The sequence below is a fragment of the Lupinus angustifolius genome, chromosome LG18, assembly GCF_001865875.1.
Source record: "Lupinus angustifolius cultivar Tanjil chromosome LG18, LupAngTanjil_v1.0, whole genome shotgun sequence".
In the NCBI taxonomy this organism is placed as follows: domain Eukaryota; kingdom Viridiplantae; phylum Streptophyta; class Magnoliopsida; order Fabales; family Fabaceae; genus Lupinus; species Lupinus angustifolius.
This window is the reverse complement of record NC_032026.1, coordinates 11,164,265-11,189,198: the sequence shown is the minus strand read 5'-3', so window position 1 is coordinate 11,189,198 and position 24,934 is coordinate 11,164,265. Positions and strand designations below refer to the sequence as shown.

Genomic DNA, 24,934 nt, shown 5'->3' with positions numbered 1-24,934 from the left:
GTGAGGATACCTGTGGGAAACCAAAAAAATATATTAATATTGCATAGATAAAATACTAAGTATATATGATTTAGTTTATAGAAAGGATATAAAATGGGATAAAACAGAGAATCGTGCTTTAATTATTTAGAAATCAACTAGTTTTTAAATTTAAATAGTAAACTTCATAGTCACGAGATTTCCGTTAAGCAGGTACAAAAACAATCTAATATCTAAATTTGGAAAACTAGCTTAAAAGATATATAGATAGAGAAAACAACATTAGAGCTAAAATAAAACAGAAAAAAAAGGAAGTGAATCGCATCAGAATCAGAAAAAAAGCATAATCCACCCTTACAGATAAGTTTTGTTGTCACGGAAAAGATTAACCTTTGAAAGAAAGCAAAGTCCACCACTCTTATAAATACACTTCATTCCTATGAAAATTATGTTACCAAAAAAGCTATTTCATATTAAAACCAAAGAGTGAGAGAGGGTTTCTGTCTTTGACATTTTGCTACCATTCTCAAACCATATAATATATTATAATATATATTATTAAAATTGAGATGGGGCAAGATGAACCTGAAACAAAGCATAAGGATTCTTCTTCTTCTTCTTCACACTCTGTTGAGGTTGAGTCTTCCGTGGTGCCAAACATGGCCAACAAAACCATGATTCCTTCAACTTCATGGTTTACACCAAAGAGGTAATTTTACTTTTTGGAAAAAAATTGTTCATGGATCTGTGATAGGAAGAAGAATGTGGGTAATTAAAGGAAATAAATATGGATTCTTTTTGAATTTTTGTGATTTGGGAAAGGAGAAGAGGAGTAATTCGGTGTCGTTTTATTTTTATTTTTTGAATTTCATGTTTATGCGTGTGGGAAATAAATTTAAGCTTTTCTGAATAATTTTAGAATTCTTGGGTTTCTTTTTATTATGTTAGTTAATGGGCTTTGGGAAATATAATGATCATTCATATTTGACCAATGTAGGTGAAGATTAGGACAAAAATTGGAAATTCAACCCTTTTGTGCATTTAAAAATTCTTAATCTTTCAAATCTTTTTTTGTAGGTTACTGGCTATGTTTTGTATTATTAGCTTGATAAACTATGTGGATCGAGGAGCAATAGCTAGCAATGGTGTTAATGGAAGTCGAGGAATTTGCACCAAAGATGGTAAATGCACACCTGGAACTGGAATACAGTAAGAATTTGGGACCTTATATGTGCATTTTGAAACTTCTCTTTAATTTTTGTGCATTTCAAAATTCTTAATCTTTTATTTATATTTTGTCTGCAATCCACCACCATATTTTGTGTGGTTCCCAAAGGAGAATAACGTCTAAGAGCATGACTAACGGCAACAAGTTTATCAAACTAATATCTTCGATTTTTACAGACGCGTTCCTCTTTCACATCGAGAATAGAGGATGTTGTCATTGTTTTAAATTGAGTTGGGTGTATCTATATCATTTATCTTCAAAATTAAAATGAAGCAATTGAAAAAGCAAAATGAAAAAGAATTGAGTTATTGGTGACGAACCTATGTTCCCTGCATTATGACTTATGGATGCCTGTCAACGCAAGCATCAACCACATAGATGTGGGATTTAATTTATACTCTACTAGATAAGTGTTTCAGTTTTCTGTATGAGCTTTTCCTTTGTTGTTTCTTGCCATGACATTTTTTTGGTTATATTCTTGCCATGATATCTACGAATGTAATATGAAGCACTAAATTTTCAGAACTTAGTAGTGGTATAATTTGACAATTTAGTTGTGTGACTGTGTCCATTAATGTAGGGGGGATTTTAAATTAAGCAATTTTGAGGATGGAGTTCTATCATCTGCTTTTATGGTTGGACTTCTTGTGGCTTCTCCAATATTCGCATTTCTAGCGAAGAGGTAAAGATTGTTTTCAAATAGTTCTAACATATGCCTGCTATATATGATACTGTAAATAAGTGAGATACATTGTTTCATGACTAGGTCTTAATGTTCATTATAGAAGATAGATTTTAATCTTGGTGGTAGGTACTGGACATTTGAAACTTTAAAATCATTATTTGAAATGTTAAGTTCTCCATCAAAACTGATAAATGAACTCATAGACACCCACATAAGATATAACTGTCCCCGGTGATTGTGAGATTTTACTACTTTCTTTTGTGTAAGTACGCTGGGATGCCAAGGGGTACAATATCCCACTAGATGCAGCAAAGTGGGGGTGGGACACACATGCAACCCCTGTTTGCATTGATGTATGTGGAGGCCCTTTTAAAGTGCATCATCTACTAGCGACATCAAATTTATTTAAGTTTAGTTCCCTCCCTGCCATCCAGCTTTGTGCTCATTCTGCTTCAGACTTAGTTATCCTGGCAGTCTCTGGTTTTTAACTTCTCCATTTGATTACAGAGTTGTCGTCATTAAAATATTTAACGCGGATTATATGGCATGCCGCATTATTGTTTTAGCATGAAATCGTCTGATGTATTTTATGTAGTGTTCTTGTACTTATGTTGAACATGGTGCTTTCAACTTTATTTCGCTTAAAACCTAATTAGTGCTTCAGAAAATATTGTGACAGAATGAACCTTCTGAAACCTAAACAAGCTTTTAACCTTACTATATCGACACACAAATTTCCTTCTTGATTTACTAGAAAAGCAATAGCGTCATTAATAAGTGTATTAAGAGTAGTTGAAGAAATCATATTGGGATGGATCCATATTTTAAACCGGAGTCCGTGTGTCTAAAATGTTTTGAATCAGCGGAAGCTAAATCGCAATCATAAAAGTTGGTTATCAATTCTATTGTCATTCTCCCCGTTAAAATGAAGTCCCTGTGCATGTTAAACTCAGTAATTCAATAACCAAGAGTTTTCTGCCCTTTTCTATCATGCACACACACATACCATTTAAGTGACTTATAATTGCTATCATTAACTTAGGTAAACTTTAATCCTGAGAAACTTCTTATATTTTGCAGTGTAAATCCATTTAGACTTATTGGAGTTGGATTGTCAGTTTGGACTCTTGCAACCTTAGGTTGTGGTTTTTCCTTCAATTTCTGGTCAATTGCAGTCTGTCGTATGTAAGTATCTTTGTCAATAATTTTTCACATTCTATGATTATTGTTTTTCCTTATGCTTTTCCTGTTCTCTATAGGCTTGTTGGTGTTGGTGAGGCTTCATTTATAAGTCTAGCGGCACCTTTCATTGATGACAGTGCCCCGGATGCTCAGGTTTGTTTCTTTGTTTGGAATCATCTCATGCCTTCAAGCTTGGAAGAGTGTCTATTGTCTGTTATATGCTCATATCTAGCCGTCATGTTTTTTAGTTAGTGAGCTGTGAAGCAATTGTTTTTTGGGATTATGGGTCAGTTGAAATTCCTTCTACAAGTATGATGTGATTATATGTTATCTTCAGAGGGTCTTATGCACTTTCTAAATGGTGATTATATATTGATGAATATTTGTTATAGTTCATAAGTTGTCGTTGGTTTTGTTGATTGTCCTTTTGGGGCAAAACCATCATCATCTAAAAAAGTGCAGCCCGATGCATAAGGCTCGCACTTAGTGAGATCTAGGAAGGATAGATCTATGTAACCTTAGTCTTGCCAACAGAGAGTGTTTGTTTCCAGGATTGGAACCTATTATTTTTCAGGTCATAAGGCAAGCAACCTTACAGTTGCGTTGAGACTCACCCAAAGAAAAAGTTTGTGGTGAGATTCAAGAACCTAAGTTTGAGCGCACCTGTATATTAATCAAACTTACTCAACAGTTTTGATAATACTTATTGCTATTAAGCATGAATATGTAATATCAGATCTAATCTGTATGGCCACTTGATCAATGAGAGTTGAGATAAGTTTGCTTCATCTCAACACCTCACATGGTTTATGGATACCATGTTGTAAAATTGAACGAATTTTCTTTACCCTTCTTGGTAGTTAAATGTTAGGTCATTATAATTGCTGTCTATTTTCCTTTTTAACGGAGACATTTTCTTATACTGTGTATATATGCTTCAGAAAACGGCGTGGCTTGCTATATTTTACATGTGTATACCAGCAGGATATGCTATTGGCTACATTTATGGTGGTTTGGTAAGTTTTCATTTGGTTTGAATACTACTGTTAAATAATAGTATTAACACATGCAATGCAGATGTGGAGAAAGATATGTATATTATTTGAATATAGAACGAAAGCATAAGTTTTCCTTCAAAATTTTAGAAACCAGATGAAAAGTAAAATTGGTCTAAGATAAGAATTTTTTTTAAAATGGGAGTTCCTTAAAAGTTGAAAGTAGGTGTAAGTAATGGTTGTGATTAATTGAGAATGACAATTTTCTCCTCCCTTTCAATTAAAATAGAAACAAAAATTGTTATTGTAAGTAAAAGAAAGCCCGGATGAAATAACTGGGAAACTTCCTTTCTATTATAGTATCGACACTTACTCATATAATCATCAAGTGTGTGTTGTTTCTTTCTTTTTTCTTGTTTTCTAAATTGCCCTCTCTGATTTTCTCCTTCCTGTGTTTATGAAAGCTTGGGATTCATCTTAGTTGGCGTTGGGCATTCTGGGTGGAGGCCATATTGATGTTTCCATTCGCTATTTTGGGATTTGTTATGAAGCCTTTGCAATTGAAAGGTGCAAATTTGTCTTGCATTCATTTTTTGTGATTCCCTAACATTGTTTTCCATCTCCGAAGTCTAAACTACTTATGGATCCAGGTTTTGTTCCTGCTGATCCAAAAACGGTGCTGGCACCTGAGACAGTCACATCAGGAGCTCAAGGTACAATTATTTTTTAGAGTTGCTTTAGCCAAATAAATTTAGTGAGGATTTAAGGGTGGTTGTTGGATAAGAGAAAGTAGTAATGATACTTTTACATCCTAGAGTCGTCAAGTATGGCAACTAATTTTGACAAGTTAGTTCTCTCTATATAGCACTTTCCTATGTTTTATAGGCATAATAATAATGCATCATCTAAACTTAGGACTTTCTTATGATTAAGAACAATTTGTTGTACCCATTCCTGACAAGTACTTTGTATATTATCTGCAATTGCATAGACGCAATTCTATTAAATAAATCTAGTTACTTACTATTTTAGCCAAAAAATCCTTACTAGCTCATCTCTTGAGGGATGTGCTTGTCTTATTCTGGCATTGCTCCTTAGAGCCTGGTTTTGCCCTGGATTTCTTCTCTTGCATTGCGCTGTAATGTTTTTTTAGGAATATTCGTATTCTTTCTTTTCTATATCATTCTATTGTATTGTAATCCTCCTTCGTTTTGAAAAGAAGAGATCTATTTATCTCCCATGAAACTTTGGTTGTTGAGCATACTCTCAGATTAATGTTCTGTCAACAAGTACTTTTACTCCTCACTTTCTTTTTCAGCCTTTTCCCATTTATTTGAAGCCAGTGAAGGGAGATGAGCTTCATAAAGCAATGAATTTTACTATTCAAACTTAAAATTATCCATTTTGAAGTGCTAATTGTAACATTTCCCCTTTCAAGGTTTTGTGGAAAGTAATATAACTTCTTCTCTGGGATAAGTAGAGCTAATACTCAATTCTGATCTAATGTTTTTCAGTTAACTGAGAATTTTAGGATTTTCTGTTGTTAGTTTGCACCAGATTCACAATATCTCTTTATTGGGCCTAACAAATTCACTTATTTTATGGGAAGATGCAGAGGCTTCAAATGGAAAAGATGAATCATTGTCCTCGAAGGCAGAGAAAGATGAAGGCTCACATGAAACTTCCAAGTGAGAATTGTACACCTGTCCTTGATATTTTAATGGTTTATTTATTTTAGCATTTCGAGGCATTTGTTACTTTGTATCTTTTGGCCTTAAGGAATAAGGATAGAACTGTCTCATTCAGCCGAGGATATTTTTCCCACCATCCCCTGTCTGACATGCCTGACATCCACTGCATATTGAATGTTTGGGAAAGATTATTTCCTTATTTCTGGATCTGGGAAATAATTGCTTATATTTCAAAAGGTCTATTATAAAGCTTTTGATTAGAAGTTGTTTTAAGCAAAAAAATAAGCTAATTCAAGACTTAGTGGCTGATGTATATAAATTTTCTTATGTTGATTCTTGTCTTATGTTAGGCCAAAATCTGCAATCAAAATATTAAATCCGTTCTTAATGTTTTTGAAAGATATGAAAGAACTTTTGCTTGATAAGGTTTTTGTCGTCAACGTTCTAGGTACTTCCTCCTCCTACTAATGTACTATATCCATATGCTACTTCCTTTAAATTTACTATGTATTGTTAAATTCATGTCAGAAACTTACTTCCAAATGAACATATGTTAATATCCTCTATCTGTAATTTTGACAATTATATTGTTCTACTATGCGTCTTCATATAATTCTGTTATGCTTATTTACAGGTTACATAGCATACAATTTTGTCATAGGTTCTTACTCATATTGGGGGCCCAAAGCTGGTTATAGTATATATCATATGGTGAGACTTTGTTTCATCTAATAACCACGTATATATGCATATGATTTTAATAATATGGTTGTTCCTTCTTTCTGTTATGTCTTTATGCTTGTAAAGATTGAGATATAACAGAAATTCCCTGTAATTTAAGATAACTTACAAGTAAGACAAATACTAAGGACCGTTTACTTTGGCAGAAAAGTGCAGATATGATGTTCGGAGGAATTACAATTGTATGTGGAATAGTGGGCACATTGGCAGGAGGCTTTATTCTCGATTACATGAATAACACACTAACAAATGCATTTAAGGTTGGTATTTGAATTCAGAGAGGAGAATCTAGCATTTGTTCATACTTGTTTATGCATTGCCGATGCAACTCTTATTATTACTATTGTTATTTTTCTTCTTTAAAATATCTGGTGTGCAAATTGAAGATTAATATAATTAGATAACTGCCCTTGCACTTATAAACTGCTCATTCTGCTGTTGACCTCAGCAACAACATCTGCCTGAATATTCCATAACATAAACTGCAACAATGATTTCTTTGAAGTTGTAAGGGCTGATTAGTTAAACTCGTTAACCATACTCGCTGGCTAATTTTGTGATCTCTAGTTCTCTACATAAATGTCACCCTTCAATCAACATACCATTGCTTTGTTCTAAACACTTTGAATTCTTTTGCAGCTTCTCTCGCTTTCGACCTTGATTGGTGGAGCATTTTGTTTTGGTGCCTTCTGTTTCAGAAACCAATATGGCTTCCTAGCTCTTTTTGCTATTGGTGAACTACTTGTTTTTGCTACTCAGGTACTTGTCTTCTCTACTAGAGGAAGTTTTCTTCATGTTTGCTTGTAATGTTATAGCTCACCAAACTATCTACATGCTTGTCATCTATTAATCTTGTAATAATTTAGATACTCTGAGTATTCCTCTGTTAGCATAATCATCTTGAACTATGTCTTGATGAATTATTATATTTCAATGTTCTTCTATGAAATCACACGGAAATTATACTTAAACTTACTCTTCTAAAGCTTAATGATTGTACGATCACTTTTGAGTATAATGTATTTTTAGGATTATTAAAATTGGAAGAATGAGTTTTCTGTTTAGGAATGTTTAGCTAAAGTAATTTTATAAGAGTTCTGTAGCTACTGTTAGGTAATTTTACTTGATTGTGAAATCAGAAACTTGTGAAATATGTCTGAGAATAAACTTTTGGAACTTAAAAAATCAGATTTTTTAGACCTGGTCAGAACTTAGAAATCACTTTTTTTATCAATATTTGATAGAAATGATGATCACTGAGGAAATGAGTGAGTGGGAAGAAAGAGAATTGGAAAACAATGGTGTCTTAAACTTAATCTGACATCTGAAACTAATTTCAACGGTTTTATACAGTGGTCTAGAACTGTCTAGAGCATGTAGAAGCTAAGCCAAGAAGCTACTAACAGAATATAACAGAAAGTACTAACAAAACTATATCTGCTGCAAACTAACTGTACACATAAGCAACCCGGTATCATGACATACTCTTAACATATATTTACTATCTTATGATTTTCTTTTAGGGTCCTGTGAATTATGTATGTCTCCACTGTGTCAAACCAAGTTTGAGGCCCCTATCTATGGCTATATCTACTGTTGCTATTCATATCTTTGGAGATGTACCTTCGTCGCCACTTGTTGGACTTCTTCAGGTTAGCTTTTTATGGTTCTATTTGTTAACTAAAAATCTTGCAGTGATTTAGTTATCTTTTTAGCAACTTACAAGCAGCAATTCTAAAAAGCACTTTTATGTCTATCACTAAACTTCACACTGGGGCAACATAAGTGGAAATAGTTACTTTCCCACAAAATCATAGCAAGATTTGGGCTCCACAAGTTCAAGAAAGAAATTAACAACTAAGTTGACACTTTTTAAGCATAATTGTCTAGAACTTTAAATGTCCATCACTTACAAAAAAATGTATATAATGTTATATGGTACATTCTGATGGTCATTCTATGCATATATTGGTAATGCAGGATCATATTCACAACTGGAGAACCACTGCATTGATTTTAACAAGTATATTTTTTCCAGCAGCTGGTTTATGGTTTATAGGTACTTCATTATCACAACTTGTTGATTTTCTTTTTAGTACAATGATAATGGCAATGAGTATAAAATCTACTACCTCTTTCCAAACTTCCAAACCCCGAAACACTAGTCCGGTCCTAGTGACTTAAGCTTTGTTTGGGAAAACTTGTTGATAAGTTAGCTTAAAGATTATAAGTTGATCGGAAGCTTATAAGGTAGATGAAAGCTTATAAGTTAGAAGCTGGAAATTGATAAGCTAACTCAATGAATGAAACTGTTTGGCCAGATAAGATGATAAGCTAAATGATAGATGTAAATGACATGAATTTCTATTCTGTAAGTTATAAGCTACCTCAATTAGCTTATCAATTATGAGCTTATAAACTCGAAGTTTATTGGAGTCAACCCTTTTACCGAACGCCAATACATAGCTTATTTTTATTAAATAAATTAGTTGATTAATTTTATTAAACATACTATTAACTTGCTATTGATTTTCTATAAAGAATTCACATTTACTACTTCCCTTGGCTAATAAAGAGACGCATTGCTAGACATTAATAACAAGAACTATTAACAACTTTTTTAATAATAAGAACAAGACTTATCATTGTACTATGATGGATGTGTTTGGGCATATCAAAAATAGGTTAGGTATTTATATTTATATGGTCATAATCAACTGAAAAAATGTTTAATATGTTGAAAAAATTTACTTGCCTTGTCTCATTATATTTTATATTATGGCAGGAATATTTTTGAATAGTGTAGATAGATTTAATGAAGATAGTGAGCATGAAGTATCAACTGTGGAAAGGACAAGCACTCTGCCATTGCTTGAAAAGCAAAGTGGAGAGAAGCTAGCACCTCCTAAAACCCAAGAATGTTGATTTTCTTTCATCTTTTGATGTTCTTCCAACACATTTGGCTTCTTACAATGATGACCATTATAGTGTAGATAGCAATTTTTTACTGAATAAGTTAAGATAACTTTTGGTGTAAGTATCCTTTTGCTTTTGCTTAACGGAAATTAATTGCCAAGAAGAATATTTGTGGGCAGCATGAACATTGTTTACCACTAATCTAGACTTTAAAATCCTTGATATGTTGTATTTAATATATGATTTTTAATAGAAACAAAATAAAAGACTATTTAATAGTTAATTTTGTAGTGAAAGTGTAAAACTGTTGAAATACATATTTGAGTTTAAAAACAGAAATTCTGTTTGATTAAAGCATCTTAAATTAAGCTAGAGAATATTTTTATCTAGAATTGGCATTTGTAAAGTAAGAGTTACACAACTATAAAGGTAAAAGTTAATCAATATTCTAAGGAAATTTATATATTAAATAATTACGTACAAAAAAATAATATTAAATCATTGCATTCATTATAATCAAAAGTAACTATTTTTTTTGAATTAATGGTCTTAACTACATTTTTTTAAACACTAAATTGTATCGCAAACTTCATAGGAGACTATCTTATCTCATCATTTTCATGTATTAACGTAGGATTCAACCCTAATATGTTTATCATTGCATTCCCAAATCATTCTCCTAATTCATCCTTCTAAAGTTTGTGATTCACCTATTAATGGTCTTAACTACATTTTTTATCATTGCATTCCCAAAACATTCTCCTAATTCATTAATTACTAAGGAAAATTTTGAATACTTCTTTATATCATCAAATACAATGATATAATTTAGTACTAAAATATAATATTAAGAAATAATATATTCACTATTAATCATCTTTATATATTATAATTGTGGTTTGAGGTGTAAATTTTATTTCATGATTCTTCAATGCACTGATCAGTAAAACCCTTTAGTATTAAAATAATTTTTAACAGAGTATGGTACGAATATATAACAAATCTACTTACAATTATTAAGAGTGCCCAGTAAATAAAAAAAATTATATAAATAATTTATATTTCAGTCATTAAATAATGAATAAATAGGGTTATTCTTTCTGAATACATACTGTCATGAAAAAAACAACTTCTCTGACCCATTATAAAACATAAATAACTTGGATTTTTTGGAAACAAATTAATTTAAATAATCTATTTGAAAGAGATAGAGAAAAAACTTAAGGGTAAACTTAAAAAACTTAGAGCCTTAGAGAATTCATAACAAAGAACACAAGGAAAGAGTATATAAAAAGAAACTCAGAATTTAGTGGGTGTATTTCATAATTGAAACATTGAGCTCAAAATTCTCCTCATCTATAATCTCAAATAGACAAGAATCACCCACATTCAAGTTGCATTCCTTAGTAAAATCACGCCAACCATCAGTGAATCTAGCATAGGTTCTAGTTTGATAATATTGCACTTTTACATCCCATGTTCTCTTCCCAACTCTTAACTTTGCTTTTTTTCCACCAAGTGTAACGTAATTCCTCATGAAGCTCATTGGTATTGACTGCACATAACATAAACTTAATTATTGCATATGCATGCATGACTTTACAGAAAAGATGTACGCACGAACAATGTTTCAATTGATCATACCGTAAGATATGAACTGTCCTTGATGTGGATGGTGAAGTGATTAATGGATGACACTCTGATGTTAGCTTTGGGAGCTTCAGGGTCTTTAAGGCATGAAGAAGGCCTATTAGAAAACCCTTTTTGCTCTGAAATATTGAATAAATTGGGAGATGAATAGTGAGAAAAGTCACCCCATAATGTCCTCAAGTGACTACTGATGTGAAAATGATAAGATAATCATTTTTTTCTGTTCTTATAAAGAAATGTATTGATATTTGGAATTAAATATTAAGTGTAGACATATAGATTACCTGTAAAGTGGAGAAGGCTAGTGTCATCTTCAAAAGGAAAAATAACAACTTGGAATGAAACTTTCTTACACTTGTTTAGCACAAAGACACAAACATCACCTATTTTCAAATTATTGTCCTCCACAAAGTTAATCCAACCACCAACAAATGCTGAAAGTCTATTGCGGGAATAGTGCTTTATCATGACATCCCAAGTTCTGCCCTTACCATCCTTCATCAAAGAAAGGGTAGCTTCTCCTTCCTTCTTGTGCAGATTTGTTCTAGCAAAATCTTTTGGTATGACCTGTTTCATAATAGTTCCCCATGAAAAAATATTCTGTTTTCATAAAGAACTTGGGACAAAAATAAGAAACTGTTTAAGTATTTAAAGATTCAAGTGGAAGCAATTTGTATGTGTATATATATAGAACATTTGAGTGAGAATGCTTATTATATTGAGGACTGAGAATAATAAATCTTGGCTATTTGAATTCATTTAACAGAGAAGAGTCAAGATTGATTAAAAGATAAATTGGTGAATCTTGATTATACACATATATATATATATATATATAAAAGATTCATTATTATCATTTAAACATAGATCGGTTGTCTTAAATCATGTCTCATAAGTTGTCTCGCACCAATGAAAACATGTCAATTAAAAATTTTAAACATTCATTATTTAGTGTTGTTTTTGTTCCATTTTTATCGGTGTGCAACAGCATATGAGACAAGATTTGGGATATCAAATTTTTGTTAGTTATCATTTATCACAATAGTGCATTGTTGTCACTAGTAATATATACATACATCAATCTCAACAGTCAAGAATGTCAGAATGAATAAACAATAAATATCATCAAACACAATATTTTATTACCAAGAGATCTCTTTGGAAGCAAGTTTTCTGCAGTGTACATGTGAACCAATGATTCTCAGAGTAGAAATTCTGATTCACTTTCTTGTGGAAAGCATTGATTCTCTCATAAAGATCTCTGCTACTTCCCCCTACAAATTTATATCCGTAACCAAATAAGCATAAGATAACTATATATACTTCAACAATTAATCAAGTTAAAAAGAAGAAGAAATTGAGAGTAGAAATTCACCATTGTTCTTAGCATTACTAAGACCTGCATTATGGGATTTCCACTTCTGAAGCCTAGTTTCAGCATGGCTGGAGTAGTATTCATGTTCTTCTTTTGGATTGGTTTTCAGTTTTTTAGGAGCTTGAGAACATGGTTTTGGAGATTTGTGCCTTTTACAGTTAATTATATCAAAATCATCAACAATTTTCAAGGAGTAATCACTGCCATTGCTAACCTCTTCATTTTCTGGTAAGGGGTACTTTATTTCTAATGCACTTTTTCCAAATATGATAACATAAAATCGAGATTTTCCTTCATATCGAAACACCAGAAACTGTGACACTTCCAATGACAAGTATTGTGCAAATTCTTTCCAACCATTGGAAAACCAAACATCACCATCTTTTTTAATCCAATAAACTCTCCTTTCAGTGCCATTTGGAAGCCTTAGAAAAACTGGATTTGTTATTTCTTGCCAGCATCTCTTCACAAAACCCTTTGGCACCCTCTGTCACAAACTTCTTTTCAATTAGCATTCAACATTAACAACATAAACACAACAACAAAGTTTTAAATTGTGATCCGAAACCTTAATAGTGACCTCAAAAATGCGGTTTTAGAAATCTCTACAATTTCATCAGCCACATTTTTCCACAATTGTCAATAACTACGATAAACGATAATTTTAAAAACATACAAAAATAGTAATAACACTACTTTCTCCTTAATAATATATACAAATCAAATATAGACAAAAAAATTGCAATACATGATTAATATATCTACTATTGATATTTCAGTAATAATCAAACGTGTGACTAAAATAGTTAAGAACTAGATTTATGTAAAAACCTAATAACCTGAAACATTCCCATATTACTATACTCCTACACGTTATACACAAAAAATCGACCCACCCTGCATATTGAGAGAGAGAGAGAGAGGAAAAAAATGTATACCAGATCTCCATCTCGAATGTTGCTTTCAAGAATAACCTTGAAAAAGTGCAAGTTATGGCACTGTTGATCACGTGCTTGAGAAGACATAACTATAGGATTAAGTTAAGTTCATATAAGGACGCTATGCTAATTTTTTTTGTTACTACAAAAAGGTATTATTTTATCTAAGGAACTAATTGCTTTCGGATTTCGAATAGAACCCTTCACCGAGGTGTAAAATAAGAGTTGATTTGTATGCAAAACTAATGACAATCCTTGTTAATAAACCCTAACTCAGTAGCAACTAGCAACTGTGGATAATGATGAAATATTTTGGTTTAACTATTAGGATTCCTTAATTAGTGCAGATGAAATTTGTACATGTAATATGTATGAATGAATTGGGTCTAGTAGTGGAGACTCGTGAGGATTGCGACATGAGAAATCAAATTTTAATGGATGCTATTTTAATTTATTTTTTAATAAAAAGTTAAACTAAATATAAAAAAATCATTCTCATATTACAAGCACTGGACTCTTCATGTAATATGGATGATGGGAATATTATGTTGGGCTGGGTTAGGTTTCGCTTTTTTTGGAATTTTGTTAGGCTTGGCAATAATTATAAGTTGCTCTCAGTTGAAACTTGAAAGGTTGTTTGAAGATCTATTTTAAAAATATCGTTTTTTTTTTGTAATTTTAATTGGCAAAGTTATCATAGTATAAAAATACATGATTGTAAATTATGTAAGTAATGTAAATATATAAATATTTAATGAGCCTTTTTAATTTTGCTCCTGAACATATATATGATTAAAACCAACTAGATGTTGATTTAGTGATACAAGATTCTACTAGATCCACAGAATAACCAAAAAAGTTAAATGTTCAAATTTTTGGAATGATATTTGTTGGAAAAAGCAACCATGCACTCAAAAGAGATTAATTTTTTACCATAATGTGATAAAATATATTTGGTAGTATAAAAAAATATATATTCATTTCGAACCATTAAAGTTTTATGAATGAAATCATAGGATTTTTAAAGGCAGATTTACATAATTATATATATAACAAGGTATTTATGTCAATTTAAATATATTATGTATACATGAATATTTTCTTTCTTCTCACTTTTTTCTATTTTCAATAATATCAAATAATAAAAATATCATCTCATTTTTCTTCCACTTTTTTCCTTCAATTTTTTTCTTTTCATTTTCTTTCTTCTCACTTTTGTTCATTAAAAAAATGAAATTTTCATCTTAATTTTAGTAATGGACTCAAATCTAGTACACTGATCATCATTGGTCATGCAATAGTTAATATTAATGTATTATCCTCGTCAGAAATTGTTATCATTTGGTGGTAAATACCAAGGGCTTACTAGTAATGTTGTCGGCAATGGATTCTGTTATCGATAGTATTCCTTCTTGGGAATAAGGGTCGTGCTTGGAAATGATGGTGGTGTTATTAAAGACATTTCCTCTTATTTATTATACCCCTGTTTCACAAGAATTATACCTCTTATTTATAAGTATTCATATTAAAAATCAAAGAAAAAAATAATTGTTTATTGAGTAAATTATAAATTAGACAAATCATTCCTCACTTTTCTATACTTACACAAACTTCCCCTATTTTTAAACTTTCATTATATTGACCACCATGCATAAGAAATAAGTGTAATCTATTAAACAAAAAATGTGATAAATGCAATTAAGTTAAAAAAACATGATATATTGTGGAGACACGCCCAAATAATATATGACTCAAATCACTCTTATAATATAGTTTAACGAACCAAAAATAATAAAGATATATTGATTTGTATATTATTTAGACTTGTCTACACAATATATATGTTTTGTTTAACTTAATTGCATTTATTACATTTTTTGTTTAATAGATTACACTTATTTCTTATGCAGGGTGGTCAATGTAATGAAAGTTTAAAAATATGGGAGGTTTGTGTAGGTGTAAAAAAGTGAGGGATGATTTGTGTAATTTCACTAAAACTCAGATGGTGTCAGTGTAATTTACTTTTATTTATTTCATTCAATCAAATGAATTGAATAGAAAAATTGTAATAAAGCTTTAAATAGTAGAAAGAAAAACTAACTAACATAAAACTAAAATTGATTAAATAATAAGTTTAATTTTCAGCTTAAATTTAACTGATTTGAGTTATGAACCAAATTTATTAAAGTAAGTAACTGAGTCAGATATTTAACTAATACTGTATCAAACTTATTTGAGTTTATTCCTAATCATTATTACATGTGACAATTAGGATTATTAAAGTGTTCCATAAATAATATGATTTTCAGCAAACTTGTTAAGACAGGAAAAAAATTCATCTGGCACAAACCGTCAAGCCAATGGTTTCTGCACGTGTCATGTAGTTCTGACGATTGAATGCAAATGCCAAGAAAATCAACAGCGCAGCTCAGCGGCATTCAAGCTCACGGTTTCACGAGGTTTGCATATCCGACTAAAAAATATATGTATCGATATAGAAAATGTTATAATATAAATATATTAATTATATAGAAGTTTTTACATTAACGATATGAGAAGATCCACTTAAATTTACTTCACATCTAGATCATTAATATTAAAAAAATTCAATAATTTGAATTAGTAAATAAATTTAAATCATTAGATTTTTCTAAAATTGATAACTAAAATATAGAGTAAGTCTTTTAAACTTACTTTTGGAGTAAGTAGATCTCATCTCTTAATAATATAAGGGTATTACATAATGTTTATTTTATTCCCCTTCATAAATATATTATGGAGAATATATTAGTCTAAAACTTGAGCTTATATGCATTTGGAGGAGGGTGACAATACTGATTCTGTTACGTCTATCTTTGTATTGCCAAAATATGGGTTGGCTCGACCCTTATTATTAAAATGGTTCAACATGTCAGTCCAGCCCATATTTGACAAGACTGACAATCTGACCCGTTTTTTTTTTTGCCAAAACACATCTTTATAATAAACTCAATCACAATTTTAAAAATTAATAATCATCATGTATCATAAATATCATTTAAAACGAAAAATCACAAATCAAAGTCTACTATATCACAATAACATATTGTCTTAGTTTAAAACTTGTAAGTTATGAACAACAAGTCAATATAGTCTTAAATGTTTAAACTCCTAATTCATAATAAAACTTATAACTCCTAAGTTTTAAACATTAGATGTTTTATTGATGGAAGATGCCTCCACTTTTCTACTACTAACATCATCAAATAAAAACCTAAAACATGTTCATGATCTCATTTTTTAATGTTAGTCCATTGGGCCAGCCCAACCCTTTATGGCCCGTTTAAAAAACGGGTTTCTAAACCAGGTTGAATATGAATTTTTGGGTTAAAATCCTTAATCCCACTTGCTGAAAATGCAAATCCAAACAGATTGGTTCGTCGAGATAAACCCATATTGTCATCCCTAATCTAGACTATGAATTTTAAATAAAACTTTAATTAGGAATTTTAAATAAAACTTTAATTGGACTCATTTGTTTTAATATTTCTACTTAAATATTCTTACGTATTTACTCTGAATAATTAGCATGATCATTCATGATAAAAGTTACAAATGACCCTAATCAAATTTTTATTATTTTTTATGCATTAATAATTTAAAATTAAATAAGTTTATTCAAACTCAACCATACAAAAATATGATTTATAATTTAATATCATTGATGTTGTATCATGTAATAGTTTTCTATTGATACAAACTTTTTTGAAGATTGAAACTTGACACCACTGAAGGGTGACGAGTAAAAGAGAAAAAACAACAATTTTTAACGTGTGTCACATTTTATCACAATTAAAAAATTAAATTTAGAAATTATTATATTTATATGCATCATTAAGTATAAATAGAATATTTATTAGCCCACTATTGATGGACGGGTTTAAATTTTGTATAATGTTTTCATTAGTTATTAAAATTTAGATTTGAAGTGACAAATCAATTTAAATATTGATTATCTTACAACTTTGTTTATTCACATGTCACATGGACAATTCACTTTTGCATCATTTTGAAATGATAAATATTGAGAACTTGTAGAGCAATTTAGCTTTTTTAATTTAAGATAAAATATTAAAAAATCCAGGGTAAGACAATATTTCTAATTTTAGGTAAATTATTGAACAAAACATGTCGTGTGGGAAAGTTATTTAGCAATCTTGATACAAACTTATCCTCCTATATCAATCTTTTCATTTTTTGATACTATCAATGATATTTCTTCATATTTTTTGGGTGAGTAACTGATTACTTTCAAGATTTAAGACAACTATACTTAACAAATGTTACTCACAAAAATCGAAACATTAATTTTACTCTGAGGATCTATTAGTCTTGCTCCATTTGACCACCATCTTGTTCGCAAGTGTTATCATTTATAATAGTAATAATAATAATTAAATATTGATTGTGATTTGTGAATGAGGATAATAAGTTAGTGTAAGTTTTTTTAATGGATAACTATGCAGCTTAAAATAGATTAGTTTGTTAATGGATAGGTACAAAGAAAAGGGTAGGCAATAGTTTCCATTTCCCATGGTTTTAAGGCCCTTTGGTTTTGCACTCCTCAAGAGAAACTGGTAAAGGAACGCCCACAGAAGTGTTTGAGGCTACATATCTCTCTCCCTAGTCCCTATATATGGAAATTAACACATTCTTGAATGTTGAATCTTCCCTATACTGCTTGAAACTTTGGTCTTGTCAATGGCACCAACAGCAGCAATGCTCATGCTTTCTCACAATAGCAAAACACATAACCCATCAGTGATTATGCAACCTTCATCACCATCTGCAACACCTTATTTTGGGTTGAAAAGCCCAGTACTTAAAATGGTTGCCAAATTCAATCCCATCTCCAAAGAAGGTTTAGACAACAATCAGATTCAGACATGTTGTGTGGTTGATCATTCTGCCATAGAGAAGAAGAGGTTTGAGGATGTCCTTCAACTTTGCAGCTGCTAAGGTTGTTGATCCAAGATTTTTTTTTCAATAAACTAGTCCTGCTTTTGCTTTTCCTCCTCTCTCTTGAACTTGTTGTAACCATGTTGTGCATAAGGTCTTATTGCAATGTAACACAATTTAGCTTTAAACCATAGGTTCAAAGTTGGTTTTTTTGTTGTTCTTTTTAAACAACCATAGTTTATGTTATTATTTAACTGCATCAGTTTGGTGTAATAAAAAAGTTATGTTTATATTAATTACAGAAACCATCAGGATTTTAGTATATGATTCACTAAAATAAATAAATAAAGAATGGAAAAATAATATGTAGAATACATAAGAAAGATGGAGTTATTGAAGCTTGACCAAATCAGCATTGATGTCAAAGAAATATAACACGATTGGTAAACAGAAATACTCTGTATTTGCAAACACATATATAGAACTGTATAGAATATTAGAATGGAAGCAATAGTATTTGCAGTTGCCACACCAGAATTGTTGCTAAATTGTTATTATATTAGGCACCTTTTAACAGTGTAATTTATGTTTAAATACCTTGAAGAATTAATGAATGAAACAAGCATGAAGTTATCTAGTCTCTCCCTCTCTTTTCTCTTCTAGGAGGTGCTCAGGCCTCGAACCAGAGTTTTTTCCAATGCTCATTGGTCTCAATCCTATTCATCAAATATAAGTTTGCAACAGAATCAGACAAAATGAGACCATGATCATAATATATCAATCAATGATGAATCTTTAATGATGCAAAAACTTTTAGATACTTATCCTACGTCAGGACTGAATTCTTTCTAATAAAGGAATTTATTTCTAGTTGTTCAGAATAATCAGGAGATTCTCTAGAAGAAATACCGAGTTCTACTTCTAGTGGTAACATGCGTACCGAGTTCCACTTCTAGCGGTAACATGCTATGGGGGTAGTCCCACTTGTAGGGTTAAGTCAATATATTCGAAGAAGAAATATTGAAATCTCATTTATCTTATAATTATTATACCAGACACTATATTAGAGACATGCCTAATTTTTATCATTCTCCTTACTAATTTAATCTATGGAGATTTTTTGGCCAAGTTCAAGAATGTAGCTTAGACATGGTAATAGCACAGATAAAATGTTGCAAAACTATGTTGAGCTAGCATGCTGTGCCAATTGTGGTTGCACCTGAAATGTGTAGGGCCAACTCAGCCAAGAAATCCTGCTGAAACAATAGCAAGGGACAGTTTGAAATATGCTTTGCTACAGAGAGAGTGAGAAGCATTTGTATAAGGTCTATTGATAATGGATGTAAACAATATTAAACAAGTGAAATGTTGGACGATAATGAATTTTTTTGGGTACAATGAAGCTCAACACTACATACCTATGTGGTTCCAATGCTGCAATTTTAATTGTATGAAAGATAACGTATGAAATACAGTTCCTATCTAATGCTTATTGCATGATTGCATTACTCAAAATGCCATTACACCTGTTGATACTATACATATGCTGGTTACCTTCACCATTGATGGCCTTTGAAGTTTCTATTCTTTTATCATTACATTTGGATGTGGCATTATATGCTTTCAACATCTGGCCTTCATGTGTCAGTTCCAGATTAGTTTGAAAATAACAATTGCTCCTTCTAATAAACTTCTCTTTTTTTATGTAAAAAACCATTGACAACTTCTTACCCTATATATAATATTTTCCACTTACATTCATGGAATGGGGATCACCTGTCCCAAAATCAGTGTATCCCCATGTCCCAAGTCAATAGGGTTTTCCAAGTAATGCATATATATTACTTTAAGTTTTTAAAATTCTATTTTTTAATGAAGTCTCAATTTTTATTGGATCGGGACAGGAAATGGAAGAGGAGTGGGGACAGGTGATATGTGTCCTACACTCATGTAGCTCAATAACAGCCTATGTATATGGCAACTCGTTCAACACGAGATGATATTTAAAAATACAAATAATATTCAAACATAAGAATTAATTGGAAATATCGGTGTTTTAAATTGTAGTTGTGGTCACGATTGCGATAATAACTGCGGTTATTGCGATTACGGTTGTTGCGATGTGGATAGTTGTTGTTGCAGTGTGAATTATTTTATGATTAAAAACAATTTTTGAATTCGATGCGGCCTGATGCGTTTATGCACTGCAGTCCGATGAACCACATTATTGTAATTTGGAATCACACTGCAATTATAATATGATGTAGTTGTGACAGTTACAACAACCATAATATTGTGGCCACATCGGACTATTCTGGGTGCAGTGGGAAAAATTATCCCGCTTAGAGAATGATATTCTTATGTCATTTTTATGTATTTATTGTATAATTTTATAAAAAAATATTAATTGCATATTTACTGATTAGAAGATCTTTGCTTTAATTATAGTTATTCCTAAGAACAAAGCCGACTTATAGAAGAAACCTGAACACAAATGTTTTTCTCATTATTCTATCCATTCATGTTTTGCAAATCCAGTTTCACCAATCTATTGGACATGGATTATCACTATATTCTTGGAGGGGTTCTAGTTTCAAGTTTAACTGTTGTGTATTTTATGTACAATTTTGCAAAAAAGAAGGGTGCAAGTTCAAGATCAATGCATGTGTTAGAAAGCAATGAGTTTGCAAAGACATCAGAAAATGTAACATGCAATGAAGAGATTGAAGGAAGCACAGATATCATCATTGTAGGTGCTGGGGTTGCTGGTGCAGCCCTTGCTTACACACTAGGAAAGGTAGAACAAGGCTTTTCTTTCCTGCATATTATGAATTTATGTTTCTCATCTCTGTGATAGTTTCTCTTGAGTTATAATCTAGAAGGAAAAATAGGGTTTTACTTAATTGATGTGTTCATGTGAGGCTCTCACTTAATGAGGTATGCGGGAGCACATCTTTTGTGCCATAATTTGTCCTACTCCACATGTCATTAGATGTGATTGGTAAAAAAAATACTTGATAATTAAACTTTTAACGTAAATACATTCTTTTTTCAACAAATCATAGCTGATGACACATGGAGTAACACAAATTGTGAGACAACAGTTGTGCTCCCCAATAGAGGGAGGATAAATAATGCAGTCTTACCCTGCAAATGAAGAGGTTGTTTTCAAGATTTGAATTCGTGACCTCATAGTCACTGAGCAACAATCTTGTCGTTGTGCTAAGCTCACCCTCTTTGATGCGGCTCCAGAGAAAAAAGTAGTAGTAGATAAGGTTGTCAGTAGTTCATGTTTGATTGCAGGGGATGCTTCAAGAGGTAGATTGGTAGAAAGAAAACGGTTGTAAATTTTTATGATAGTGCAGTTTTAATAAAATTAAGTAGGTAGAGTATAGAAATTTAGAAGGCATAGTAATACTTACAGGGTTATAGAAGAATCATTGTACAAATAGAAACTTCGCATCTTATTTTTCTTTCATTGTTTGCATTAATCTGACAAAGCAAGCATTACAATCTATGAAAAGTCTAATATTTCTTCCTTTCCATGATAAGTTCTTAGAACCCTTGGACTGGACCAGGGTCATCAAAAAGTAGTTATGTATTTTTTGAGATTAACTACATTCTGCAATGACAAAGCCTGAGATGACTTGAAAATTAAGCTGTATTGCTTGAAAAGGTGATTTTTTAGAACCCTTTTAATTTTTGGCATGAACAAGCATTTGTTTGTTTTGAGAATGATGAGTGATCTTGCTTTGTGATTCTAAATCTAATTGCAGGATGGAAGGAGGGTGCATGTCTTTGAAAGGGACTTGAGTGAACCTGATAGGATTGTAGGTGAATATCTACAGCCTGGTGGTTATCTGAAGTTGTTTGATTTAGGTCTTGAGGGTAAGCAAGAAACCTTTTTAAAATATGAGAAAACTCAATTAACCGGTGTAAGATTAACTGATTATGTGACAACTGAAGTAATTAATCTTAGCTATTAGCTACGATGAACTATTCTGACTCCGGTGGTCAAATTCATCGATCTTTATACATGGATGTTTTGAATTATTGCAGATTGTGTGAGTGAAATTGATGCTCAAGAAGTTTTTGGTTATGCTCTTTCTAAGGATGGAAAAGATACCAAGCTACCTTATCCCTTGGAAAAGTTTAGCTCTGATGTTTCTGGTAGAGGCTTTCACAATGGCCGTTTCATACAAAGAATGAGAGAAAAGGCTGCATCTCTTCAAAAGTAAAGAATTTCACCAGCTTTTCATTTTGATTAGAAGTTGTCTCTTTACAATGAAGTTCAACATTCGCATTTAAGTTGCATTGAATCCTTTGTTTACATCCTCTTAATCATAGTCTCATTCCAATTTTATGCAGTGTAAAATTAGAACACGGAACTGTCACATCTCTACTTAAAGAAAATGGAACCATCAAAGGGGTGAACTACAAAACCAAGAGTGGCCAAGAGTTCACAGCAAAGGCTCCACTCACTATAGTATGTGATGGTTGTTTTTCCAACTTGAGGCGTTCTCTTTGCAACCCTAAGGTAAGGATGGCATGTTTCTTTTCAGATATATGAGAATGGTTTGATCATAGCTACTAGGTTTGTACATTAAACTAGCCTACAACACACGTACCAAATTTATATTTTCGAACATTTAAAGAAAGTTTTGTAAAAATAATGTAAAATTGACGAACCACATACTCATGCCACATTCCTAATAACAATGATTTTGACATTATTAAGCATTTCTCTTATTCTTTTTCCTCAACGCATGTAAGTGGAAGTAACTGTTTCAATTTATAGATTAGTTGTTGCTTAAACTGATGTCATTATTTACGCAGGTTGAAGTACCCTCTCATTTTGTTGGTCTGGTCCTGGAGAATTGTAATCTTCCATATGCAAACTTTGGACAGCTTATCGTCGGTGATCCTTCGCCCATTGTGTTTTATCCCATTAGCAGCACTGAGATTCGGTGTTTGGTAGATGTGCCTGGCCAAAAATTACCTTCCCTTGGCAATGGTGAAATGGCCCAGTATTTGAAAACTCTGGTAGCTCCCCAGGTACCAATATCTTTACCTTTCAAGCCTTGATTTCATAATGAAACATTTTTACATATTCAAGCTAGATACTCAACATCCCTTGATTAATTTGCTTCATATTTGTTCAGCTAATTGAGGAATGTGTATGTTTCAGGTTCCACCAGAGCTGTATAATTCTTTTAATGCAGCAGTTGATAAGGGAAACATCAGAACCATGCCAAATAGAAGCATGCCTGCCTCACCTTATCCCACACCTGGTGCCCTTCTGATGGGAGACGCCTTCAATATGTGCCACCCTTTAACAGGAGGAGGAATGACCGTGGTTTTGTCTGACATTGTTGTGCTAAGGGATCTACTTAAACCTGTGCATGATTTGCATGATTCTTCTGCTCTTTGCAAATACCTTGAATCATTCTACACCCTGCGCAAGGCAAGTAATAAATCGGATTTTGAGCCTACACTTAATAGCTTAAGCTTTTACAATGAGGATTACCTTGATATTATGCCTATTTATATTTTCCTATTGAATACCCTTTAGGACAAAGTTTAGGTGTTGTTGTATAAGGGTTTGTGATGCTATTTTCCAATAAAAATATGATGTGTAAAAACTCAAATGAAATCAATGTTACACATGCTGTACTTTCTTTTTTATGTTTTATCAGTAACCAAGTGCCAAGTGCAATGCCTGATTCTATCTGCAGCCAGTGGCATCTACAATAAATACATTATCTGATGCCTTGTACAAGGTGTTTTGTGCATCCCCTGACCCAGCTAGGAAGGAAATGCGCCAGGCATGTTTCGATTATTTGAGCCTAGGAGGTGTTTTCTCAGATGGACCAACAGCTCTACTCTCTGGTCTAAATCCTAGTCCACTGATCTTGGTTCTCCATTTCTTCGCGATGGCTGTTTATGGCGTCGGCCGCCTGTTTATACCATTTTCTTCTCCAAAGAAAATGTGGATAGGAGTTAGAATGATTTCAGTGAGTATTTTTTTATTTTCCCTTAAACATTTGTTGTGACAATTGCAGCATAAGGTTCCCACATAAAGTACTAGTAGTTATTAGTCAATAGTGCAACATGTTTTATGAGCTGAATCAATTTTGTTTCCATGATATTCCAGAGTGCATCAGGTATCATTTTCCCCATTATCAAGGCTGAAGGAGTGAGACAAATGTTATTTCCAGCAACTGTGCCAGCATATTACAGAACACCTCCTGTCTATTAGCTTTATTGAACACACATGAATGAAATTCATGGAATATAAATGAAACAGTTCTCAGATACTTTGTACCTGGAAGTTGTAACAGCCCACTATTGTCAAAAAGAATAAGAGAGGGGACTACATTGCATAATTAGGAAAAAACAATTTTGCTCACCTACTACCTATATTATACTACAAAGTTTTAAGAAATGTTTATGAATTTGATGCAGAAGTTGCCCAAAACCAATGTTCAATGCATTAGAAGGAAAAAAATGTTATGCTTTGTCTTCAAGCTTTTTGGCTGCTAGTATGGTATTGTTGTAATCATATAATGAAACTTGAGTTATTTAGTACAGAAGCTAATAAAAAAATGTAATCTAG

The 24,934-nt window shown here is 31.9% G+C and overlaps 3 protein-coding genes across 7 annotated transcripts; 2 read left to right on the top strand and 1 right to left on the bottom strand.

Annotated features, from left to right (window-relative positions):
• On the top strand, positions 437-9,623 carry LOC109333468 (probable sphingolipid transporter spinster homolog 2). Its single transcript, XM_019568961.1, has 16 exons — positions 437-688; positions 1,057-1,188; positions 1,788-1,889; positions 2,973-3,077; positions 3,152-3,227; positions 4,016-4,090; positions 4,534-4,636; positions 4,720-4,782; positions 5,679-5,757; positions 6,111-6,208; positions 6,395-6,471; positions 6,648-6,761; positions 7,141-7,260; positions 8,025-8,153; positions 8,482-8,560; positions 9,287-9,623. The coding sequence occupies exons 1-16, from the start codon at positions 549-551 to the stop codon at positions 9,424-9,426; spliced, it is 1,632 nt and encodes a 543-aa protein (XP_019424506.1). The 5' UTR covers positions 437-548; the 3' UTR covers positions 9,427-9,623.
• LOC109332968 (B3 domain-containing transcription factor VRN1-like) lies at positions 10,700-13,503 on the bottom strand. 2 transcript variants are annotated; one of them, XM_019568158.1, is made up of 6 exons: positions 13,381-13,503; positions 12,443-12,929; positions 12,214-12,341; positions 11,352-11,634; positions 11,062-11,186; positions 10,700-10,972 (listed from the first exon to the last, which is right to left on the bottom strand). In XM_019568158.1, the coding sequence occupies exons 1-6, from the start codon at positions 13,465-13,467 to the stop codon at positions 10,724-10,726; spliced, it is 1,359 nt and encodes a 452-aa protein (XP_019423703.1). In that variant the 5' UTR covers positions 13,468-13,503; the 3' UTR covers positions 10,700-10,723. The 2 variants fall into 2 exon arrangements, with proteins under 2 accessions (XP_019423703.1, XP_019423704.1); XM_019568159.1 differs by lacking the exon at positions 13,381-13,503 and adding an exon at positions 13,282-13,356.
• LOC109332966 (squalene monooxygenase-like) lies at positions 20,769-24,785 on the top strand. Of its 4 annotated transcripts, none has more exons than XM_019568155.1 (9): positions 20,770-20,993; positions 21,030-21,115; positions 22,095-22,206; positions 22,378-22,552; positions 22,687-22,855; positions 23,155-23,373; positions 23,507-23,782; positions 24,054-24,332; positions 24,473-24,785. In XM_019568155.1, the coding sequence occupies exons 1-9, from the start codon at positions 20,813-20,815 to the stop codon at positions 24,575-24,577; spliced, it is 1,602 nt and encodes a 533-aa protein (XP_019423700.1). In that variant the 5' UTR covers positions 20,770-20,812; the 3' UTR covers positions 24,578-24,785. The 4 variants fall into 4 exon arrangements, with proteins under 4 accessions (XP_019423699.1, XP_019423700.1, XP_019423698.1 ...); XM_019568153.1 differs by having other exon boundaries at positions 20,770-21,115; positions 24,473-24,611; positions 24,652-24,785; XM_019568154.1 differs by having other exon boundaries at positions 20,769-21,115; positions 23,507-23,786; positions 24,058-24,332.